This window comes from Brachionichthys hirsutus, chromosome 21 (genome assembly GCF_040956055.1).
Source record: "Brachionichthys hirsutus isolate HB-005 chromosome 21, CSIRO-AGI_Bhir_v1, whole genome shotgun sequence".
NCBI lineage: Eukaryota > Metazoa > Chordata > Actinopteri > Lophiiformes > Brachionichthyidae > Brachionichthys > Brachionichthys hirsutus.
In genome coordinates, this window is record NC_090917.1 from 9,049,662 (window position 1) to 9,059,862 (window position 10,201).

Sequence of the window (10,201 nt, forward strand, 5' to 3'; positions counted from 1 at the left end):
TGACTTCCTGTATATTCCCTTCACAATTCGATCCTTGTCTTTGCAGGAAAAGTTATTTCTCTGCATTTCTTGTACACATAAAATTATTGAAAATTATTTAGATTACTTCTTCCATGAATCGGTGGAGCTCCAAAGATGTTGTGTTGAAAAGGCTGATTTCCTTTAAGAGGAGGCGTCTGCAGCTGTATAGTGTGGCCTTCTTCAGACCTCCTCCTCTTCCTCAGTATGGAACTGATCAGAAACAGCACATGCTCAGACGCTGCTTGGTTAGCGCCGTCGCACTGTTTGCCTTCTACTGCTCAACATGTCTCTCTCTTTGTCGACATCGTTTTGAGGGGTTTTATGTTTGCCCCCTTGAGCTGCCAGTAAACATGTTGCGTAAAGGATCCGGCGTGCCGGCGGGCCGCCGTCAGCTGGTTTACACGACCTCAGTGAGAGGATGGGAGCGCCGTTTATTGAGATGAACGGCAGCTGTATTTGGTCCACCTTTTTTTTCTGTTTGAGTGCATCCTTGTGTGTGTGGGCGTACCTGTGTGTGTTTGTGCCTGTCCTCCCCCCGCTTTAACGGGACTATGCAGGCCCAGGCAGCCACCTAAAAAGCTCTGTGACAGAACCAGGCTGTCGAGTCCCCCTCGCCTGCAGCATTAACCCCTCACCTCAAAGCTCCAAGCGATTGCTTCGACCTCGGTGCCGTAATGCTGGAAACTATGTGACCCCGCCACAACTGGCCACTTGGAAAGCAGAAGCATTCATGGCTTACAGATTTCCTGCAATTGTGCCATTTCAATCTCCTGTTGACATCCAGCAGAGCGAACTGTCAGAGCGCCCATCTGGTTATTCTTCTGTAGACGTCGTCCATCCCGGTTGGAAGCCCTCATCCCATTTTCTTCCTCCCGTGATTATCAGACATGCTAATGAACGTAACGTTGGTCCATTATTATGTGTTCCTGTCCTCATTTCATTTCCATCATGAGCGACGGAGCCGCTGTAAAGCCCGTCTGCGTGTCACCAACACCCAGAACGACACTCGGCCCAGAGGTGTCGCGCTGTGGGTGAGAGCCCAACGCCGCCACTTCACAGCCACCGTGCACCTGATTGGCTGAGCTGATAGTCAACGCAGCGCTGATTGGAGGAGCTAAGAGCAGCTATCTAAGCTAGCTGAAGGGACAGAGGGGGAAGTGGTAAAGGGGTGTGTGTGTGTGTGTGTGTGTGTGTGGAGGTATAATGTACATGTGACAGGCAGGAACAGAGCCTGGTTTCAATCACAGTGCCGGGCCCATTCTGTGCAACTGGCTGACCTCAATTGACACACACATGCACGCACGCACGCACACACACACGCAGGCACACAGGCGCACTGTCCTAAATGTCATTTCCTCCCACCTGTTCATGTGTAAGTCCTTCACACACACACACACTAACACGCACCGACTGTGGGCTTAGGGTGTGTGTCCCTGCTTCATGGGGTCCAGTAAACGTCGCTTCTATGAGCCTTTAAAATCCCGACAGTGATTGTTTTCCTGATTCCATGTGAGCTCTGGTCATTTTATCCCCGTTGAATGAATTGTTTGTGACCTGCCAGCCGGGAGCATCTCATTTCTTTTCATGTCACTATACTCCCAGATCTAAGAACATAAAGGACAGATAAAATACATTTGAGCCACGCTGTCGTTTAAAAGCCTGCGCTCTTATCGTCTTCGTCTCTCTGTACTCTCAGTACCCCCGTCTCTGTTCTTCTTGCAGTAAACCATGGTAAGTTCCCTAAGCAGGAGGACTCTTATGCGTTTGAGGAGGACAGCAGCAGTGAGAGTCTGTCTCCAGAGCAGCACCACAGTGATGAGTCACAGGGCTCGGCCTGCCCTTCGTCTGAGGCAGCCGGCAGCGCACCATCCTCCTCCTCCTCACCTGCTCTCACCAGCCCACGACAGGTGAGGCTCTGTGCCACCTTGCTCTCCTCCAGCGAGAGGATGCACTGTTCACAAAGCGTTGCGTCTTCTGCCCCCCTGTGTCGGGAGAGTAAACTGCACCTCCACCCACGGGCTCCTCTGATTCCCAAAAACCACTGGACCGACTTGAACCATGCAGGTGTCACATTCCTGCATGCATCCGGGACAGCTGCCCTAACGTCATCACTGCTTACCTTTCACTCGCCATGACCTCATTCCAACGGTCGCCATCGGTAACGGCCACAAGACGGAAATCCACGCCAGAACAGGAGTGTTTACACGATTCAGCCTTCCTTCCATGAAATGTTCCAAATCAATCAACGGTTCACAACACTTGGAAACTCGTGTTTAGAGGTTTTTGGAATGCTTTAGAAGAAAACTGGCACACAGTATAGTCAAAGTGAAATCATAAAACTGTCGGCAGCAAACTGTGACCTCAAAGTAAGAACTAGAAAACACCCAGAGAGGATTCCTCTGGCCCAAAGCCAAAGGTGCATCACCGATAATAATGATTCAATCACAGTTTAAAAGATTTATTTAAATGATTAATATCAATTATACCAATAAATAATGTTTGAGATGCAAATCCAACACAACACGATATTTACGACGGCTTTCTAAGATACTTCGTGCACAAACTAAAGTAGACAAATAATTAGTCAAATGTATACACAGCCTTATGTCCATTTAATTTTACTGCTGAATTACCAGGACTAGTATTACTGTGTAACTGTAGAGACACTTTATATACAGTTGGCTTGTTAAATGTACTTTATGTACTTAATTGTATTCACTGCTTGGTCACTCCACCGACGTTGCGTTCAGGAACTAAGTTGTAATGCAGGAACAACACAAACAGTACACAGATGTGTTGTATTGTTGAAATAGGAACCGGAATATTACACAGGTATTCCGTCTTAGACTTCTTACCGTTCTGCAGTCTAAAGACCGCTGAACGTTGTTCTGCCTGACTTATCAGGGTTGCTTTTCATAAATACCTTTTCTCACTAATCTGGATCACGCAGACAGTTGTAGCCTGGAAACAATGTACAGTACATTCATTGTGTCAATCAACATTTGCCATATTAATACACCCCGAATGCATCGCCAAAACCAAATATTTAAAGTTCACAAATATGAACATTTCCAAGTTGTTGTTCTAACTTGAGTGTTGACATGACACAAACTTGAATGCAGAATTATATCCATCACTGTTCCAGAAGAAATGCAGTGAAGTTAAATATGTCTATAATGTCCCCTGAAATGTAAGGTATGACATGAAAAGGCGTAGTTCATTCGTTCTTGTTGTTTAACAGCTACTTTAATGCTAATTATCATTGAGCCATGCCTGATGCATGATAACAGTCTCCTCTTATTCAGCTGACAGCTTCTATAGTCCGTAGATAATCGGTGTAGAACTCTACATTACAGCGCTCTGAGTGACAATAAACAGTGTACTGGTTTTATCTGTGACCAGGGCAGTGCAGCTCGAGACCCCCCTGATCAGGTGCAGGAGGAAGGCCTGTCTGCTGCCAGCAATGGCCAAGCAAGCCCCCCCATACCCGTTCCTGCTATTGTCAAGGTCAGCAGCATTTAAATACGTCTCTTCTTGACTTTTTTAAAGTAATGCAAACACCTAAGTTCGGACTGTTGGCTCGATGCTCACACTGTCTCCCCCTCCTCACTACAAGCAGTCCAAGATGTCGGACAAGAACCGCCACAAAAAGCCCAAAGATGTGAAGCCAAAGGTGAAGAAGCTCAAGTACCACCAGTACATCCCTCCGGACCAGAAGCCGGAGAAATCCCCTCCGCCCATGGACTCGGCCTACGCCCGACTCCTGCAGCAGCAGCAGCTCTTCCTGCAGTTGCAGATCCTCAGCCAGCAGAAACACAGTCACACACATCCACAGTCCCAGCAGCACACACACACGCCGCAGACCCAGCAGCGGCAGCCGGCGTTCAGCTACCAGCCACACCCACAGAACCAGAACCAGAAGTAAGTCACCCATCAGAGCTGACCTCCGCCGAAGCTCCTCCTCTATAGCTTTTAAAGGTGGTTCAAACACAAAAAGTAGCGACACTCAATGGAAAACAAATGTTTGCATCGGGTTGTGATTTCAAGAGACGTAAAAATCATTGATCGCAGCAATTAGCGTCAGGGCGTTAGGCCTGACGGAGTCCGAAATATTCGTAGGGACATTACAATAGGAGCCGCTTTGTAGCATCCTGGTGGGGAGATGACCTCAGAGGCAACAAAGTCGACTTAACACCTCAAATCAAATGACTAAGGGTGTCTCATGAGTCAAAAGCAGCAGGTGTTTTCCATGCTCTTCAACCTTCTGTTTGTAGAGCGACCAGTGAGCAGCTTCCAGCCTGCAGCTCCAGCGGTCCCTCCAGCCAAGCCAACAGCAACTCGTCCTCCCCGCTCAAGAACACATGTCCCAGTCAGAGCAACATCTCACAGGTCAAACCCGGGCCCCTGCCAGGAAATCTGGATGACCTAAAAGTAGGTCAAGAAAAAGACACTAAGCTGGAGACAAAGTGCAAAACAGCATGACTGACGTTTTGTTTGATGCCAGGTATCGGAGCTCAGGCAGCACCTGCGTGTCCGCGGGATGCCCGTCTCCGGAACTAAGACGGCCCTCATTGAGAGACTCCGCCCCTTCAAGGACTCCAACGCTGGCTCCTCTCCCTCCTCTGACATCACCACTGTGACTTTCCCTGTCACGCCCACGGGGTCCCTGTCCTCTTACCAGTCCCCATCCTCCTCCAGCACCCTTGGAGGCTACTACCCTTACCCCAGCACCTCCTCCACCCCTCCCATCTCTCCGGCCTCCTCCGAGCTGTCCATGAGCGGCTCCCTCCCAGACAGCTTCAGCGATGTGCCCATGTCTTCACCAACACAGTTTGCCCTGCAGCCATCTCCTGCCCAACTAAGCATGGAGGACAGCATGGGTAGGGGACTGAGCGCGGGGGACGGCGGAGGCATGGGTGGTGTGGAGGCTGAGAAAGATAAGATGCTTGTGGAAAAGCAGAAGGTGATTGAAGAGCTGACGTGGAAGCTTCACCAGGAGCAGAGACAGGTGAGCGCATCGGTCAACAAAGCACAACACGATGTGATTCTGCAACAGCTATTTCAGCTTTCTTGTCACCGTGTTTGTTAGGTTGAAGAGTTGAAGATGCAGTTGCATAAGAGGAAGCGCTGCTACGGAGCAACACAGGACCCCCTCTCTGCTCCATCTCAGCCCTCCATGCACCACCAGCAGCCTCCAGACATGATGGGCCAGCATTTCTTTGGGGTGACTATCAAGCAGGAGCCCATGGCCTTGTCTTCCAGCTGCCCTCTGTCCTCTGCCAAACAGATAAAGAACTCTACCGGCAGCTGCATGGAGGATTTGCACTGCAATGCTCCCCTCTCCAGTATGGGGGGTCCTGGGGCGGCTCAGTGTATGGACAAAACCCCGTCTTCTGGTAGCCCCTCCACAATGTCGGCTTTTCTCAGTCCACAGTGCTCACCACAAGACTCCCCCATTGGAAAGCCTTCAAGCAGCCCCCAGCCTTCTTCCCCTAATAACCTCTACCTGCTGTCACCCCCACTGGGAAGAGATGGCTGCGCCCACCCCCAGGGCAACAACCGAGCACGCAGCATGCAGGTATGACGTATTCAAAGGTTACAGTTTAAATGCTCTGTGGTGAAGGCAGAACATGTAAATGGGGACTGGCGCCAAAAGGCACTGACAGATAGAAGCATCACCATTTTGGGGTCGCGGCTCAGCAACTTTAAAATCTGACTAAAGTATGATGACAACAAACTAATATGCCTGGATGAAAATATGACAGAGGTGATAGAAGGTAACCAGATATATAGGAGGCTAAATAATGACAGAATCAACTATTCTGGAATTATTTTTATTCCAGAAGAGGCAACTAGCCAGTCAGCCACAAACATGCTAACAAGCTACCACTGTCAGTGTTAGCATTCTAGTATTTTGCAAGTAATGTCTTGACATTGGTAATTTAATTTAGCATGTTAACATAGAATTCTTCCAATAGTGTTGTCAGATGATTGTGGAGGAGTGTCCCTGGATTACTGTAACCACTGTGTCCCTGGATTACTGTAGCCAGTGTCCCTGGATTACTGTAGCCAGTGTCCCTGGATTACAGTAACCACTGTCCCTGGATTACTGTAACCAGTGTCCCTGGATTACTGTAACCACTGTCCCTGTATTACTGTAACCAGTGTCCCTGGATTACTGTAACCACTGTCCCTGTATTACTGTAACCAGTGTCCCTGGATTACTGTAACCACTGTCCCTGTATTACTGTAACCACTGTGTCCCTGGATTACTGTAACCACTGTGTCCCTGGATTACTGTAACCACTGTCCCTGTATTACTGTAACCACTGTGTCCCTGGATTACTGTAACCACTGTGTCCCTGGATTACTGTAACCAGTGTCCCTGGATTACTGTAGCCAGTGTCCCTGGATTACTGTAGCCAGTGTCCCTGGATTACTGTAACCACTGTGTCCCTGGATTACTGTAGCCAGTGTCCTTGGATTACTGTAACCACTGTCCCTGGATTACTGTAACCACTGTGTCCCTGGATTACTGTAACCACTGTGTCCCTGGATTACTGTAGCCAGTGTCCTTGGATTACTGTAACCACTGTCCCTGGATTACTGTAACCACTGTCCCTGGATTACTGCAGCCAGTGTCCCTGGATTACTGTAACCACTGTGCCCCTGGATTACTGTAGCCAGTGTCCTTGGATTACTGTAACCACTGTCCCTGGATTACTGTAACCACTGTGTCCCTGGATTACTGTAACCACTGTGTCCCTGGATTACTGTAGCCAGTGTCCTTGGATTACTGTAACCACTGTCCCTGGATTACTGTAACCACTGTCCCTGGATTACTGCAGCCAGTGTCCCTGGATTACTGTAACCAGTGTCCCTGGATTACTGTAACCACTGTCCCTGGATTACTGTAACCAGTGTCCCTGGATTACTGTAACCACTGTCGCTGGATTACTGGAACCACTGTGTCCCTGGATTACTGTAGCCCAGGCATGGGCAAACCCAGGCCCGAGGGCCATATGCGGCCCGTTGGTCTTTTTAATCCGGCCCGCCAAATTTGTCCAAATTATATCATTAAATAAAATTGTATTATAATTAAACCTCATTCATTTGACCTAATCCCTGTAATGCTACCTGTAAAAGGCCAAATCCTTTAATGCAATAGCTTTCATGTGTCATTTATATTAGCTCACACAAATACTTCATCCATCTGTTCTCGGTCCGGCCCCTCTGTCAAATTTTAGAACCTATTGTGGCCCGCGAGTCAAAATGTTTGCCCATCCCTGCTGTAGCCAGTGTCCCTGGATTACTGTAACCAGTTATCCTGGATTACTGCAGCCAGTGTCCCTGGATTACTGTAACCAGTGTCCCTGTATTACTGTAACCACTGTCCCTGGATTACTGTAACCACTGTCACTGGATTACTGTAACCAGTGTCCCTGGATTACTGTAACCACTGTGTCCCTGGATTACTGTAACCACTGTGTCCCTGGATTACTGTAACCACAGTGTCCCTGGATTACTGTAGCCAGTGTCCTTGGATTACTGTAACCACTGTCCCTGGATTACTGTAGCCAGTGTCCTTGGATTACTGTAACCACTGTCCCTGGATTACTGCAGCCAGTGTCCCTGGATTACTGTAACCACTGTCCCTGGATTACTGTAACCACTGTCACTGGATTACTGTAACCACTGTGTCCCTGGATTACTGTAACCACTGTCCCTGGATCACTGTAGCCAGTGTCCCTGGATTACTGTAACCACTGTGTCCCTGGATTACTGTAACCACTGTCCCTGGATTACTGTAACCACTGTGTCCCTGGATTACTGTAACCACTGTGTCCCTGGATTACTGTAACCACTGTGTCCCTGGATTACTGTAACCACTGTGTCTCTGACTGTTGCCATCAAGTACACGATTGAAAGGTTGTATTGCAGTAACATCCTTGGTCTGTACTTTCGCCACTGACAGATGCAGCAGAAGAATAGCAGCCAGGTGGTGAACTGTTCTTATCCCTCTGACAAAAGAGCCATTCAAGGAGTCTTTCCCAACTCATCTGACTGCGGATCAGCCAAGGCTGAGATCCAGAACATGCAATCAAAGGTAAACATCAACACCGGCAGCGTTACCGTCCTTTAGCCACGCCAGTGTCACGTTTCTTGTCTGACTCGCCTTACTTTCACGTAACAACCGCCTGGTCTCTCTGACTCGATGGAATTGTCTGTTCTGAAGTTCGTCCTCACTCATAGTTCTGGATCCGTCTGTTTCCATCTCTTACTCTTTCACACGATGGCGACGTTTCCTTTACAAGGACTCGAGCTCAAAGCTTTTCTTGGGTGAAATGTTTAATGTGATTATCCTATTTATCATGGTGAGGGCCTGGATCAATGTTTTTTTAATCTGCATTGCACTCACATTTGGTCAGCTCCTCTATTCTAATTGGTGGCTGATGTCATTTTCACCTATTTCTCATATAGATGTCAGTAGTGCCCTCTTCTCGGCATGTTGGCCTAAAGTGCCAGGTCTCGCCCCCCGCCTTCCGTAGCTCAGATTCAGATGCGTCTGACTTAAGACAGCCCCCATGCTATGAGGATGCAGTCAAGCAGGTAAATTCATGCTAAAGCCAAGTAGCGAATGATTGGCCAGATATTTGACTCACCTGTCAGCGTTGCTCTAATTCCATTTTTCTTCCTATCACCTTTTTGTGGTCTCTTTAATCATCACCTCTGTCATAGTTACTGATTCTTACATTTGCTCTGGTCACTGCGCTAACCCTCCACCCCCCACCAGTCTGAACCTGATGAGTGTAACTGGGTGAGCTTACGGGTGTATTAGAAGAGCGCTAACATGCTAACATCAGAAACAATGACATGTTTAAGTAAATCATTTCTCTGTTACGTGTAGAATGAGAGAACTCAGGAAGTTATTTCTGAATTAAAGTTTGGCTTAATGTTACGCATGGCTTGTTTGGAAAGTTAAAAAAGAGGACAGGCAAGCAAGAAAAGGGATTTTCAGTCATCAAAGTGTCGACAAAATATCTATACATGAGTGTCCAACTATTCCACCTATCTCTACGTCATCTTTGGCAGACTCAAGTCCTATTTGGAGCGTTCAAACAATTCAGTATTGATAAGTGTTCGTAGCCGAGCCCGACCACAACGGACCGATTTCACCGACTAAACACACAAACTACGGCCTTTGGCTTCATATCCCAGATAATCTAATCTTACAGTATGACAGTAATTCTAAACTAATACAATGTGTGACGAGCTTAAGAGCGCTAGCATCCGCAAAAACGCTCCCAAGAAAAGCAAGTCGAGGATATTCATCTGGACCAATAAGATGGTCTGTTGCCAAGAAAAGCGGCAAGTCCTCGAAAGTTTTCATTTTGTTGAGAACAAAATTCAATCTGAAAAGGATTCCTTATTTCTGTTCCAGCAACTGACCAGAAGTCAGCAGATGGACGAACTTCTGGACGTGCTGATAGAGAGTGGAGGTAAGGTGAAATCCCCTGAGTAACTTTAGCATAGCTAGCGCTGACCATGCTAATGCACGATTTAAAGATGGCTGACAGTCTAAAGCACCACATGCCGTTTTAGCTCCAGTGCCTGCAGTGACCCTCCCTCCTCTCCTCTTTCTCCTCAAGAGATGCCGGCTAACGCCAGAGAAGAGAGGGGGAGGTCCTTTGTAACCAAAGTTGTGCCTCACATTACTGTGTCCCCAGGGTGTCCCGGCCTCCTCATCCCGAGGTTCCACAGACACTACGAACACCTGTCCCCCACCCAGCTTCCTTATGATCACTCAGCCAATCCTCTCGCTGAGAGCCACCTGGAGACTCTGCTGGGAAGTCCCATTGGCCGGGGAGGGGAGGTGGCCTTTCTTAAAATGGCTACTGAGGACAGGGGGCAGGATGATGAGGTGAACCGAGACGGCGAAGGGTATGGAAGCCCCCACAACCACCACCGCCACCCGTCAGAGGTGCAGGGCATGGTCAGCATGACTTTCAGTGAGACCCCATGGGAGACGATGGAGTGGCTGGACCTGACGCCCCCCAGCTCGACCACGGCCTTCAATGTCGCTCCGCCCAGCGGGCCCAACATCTTCAGCACGGAGTTCCTGGATGTCACAGACATTAACTTGAACTCTGCCATGGACCTTCACCTGGAGCACTGGTGA

The 10,201-nt window shown here is 48.5% G+C and overlaps 1 protein-coding gene across 1 annotated transcript in view; it reads left to right on the forward strand.

Moving 5' to 3' along the window:
- Positions 1–10,201, forward strand: part of myocd (myocardin) — a 44,016-nt gene extending 33,815 nt beyond the window's left edge. Inside the window, exons 4-13 of the mRNA XM_068754917.1 lie at positions 1,744–2,005; positions 3,378–3,528; positions 3,641–3,942; positions 4,296–4,452; positions 4,526–5,029; positions 5,111–5,599; positions 7,997–8,128; positions 8,503–8,631; positions 9,464–9,521; positions 9,672–10,201. Coding sequence (XP_068611018.1) covers positions 1,744–2,005; positions 3,378–3,528; positions 3,641–3,942; positions 4,296–4,452; positions 4,526–5,029; positions 5,111–5,599; positions 7,997–8,128; positions 8,503–8,631; positions 9,464–9,521; positions 9,672–10,201 — 2,714 coding nt within the window. The remainder of the gene's footprint in view (positions 1–1,743; positions 2,006–3,377; positions 3,529–3,640; positions 3,943–4,295; positions 4,453–4,525; positions 5,030–5,110; positions 5,600–7,996; positions 8,129–8,502; positions 8,632–9,463; positions 9,522–9,671) is intronic.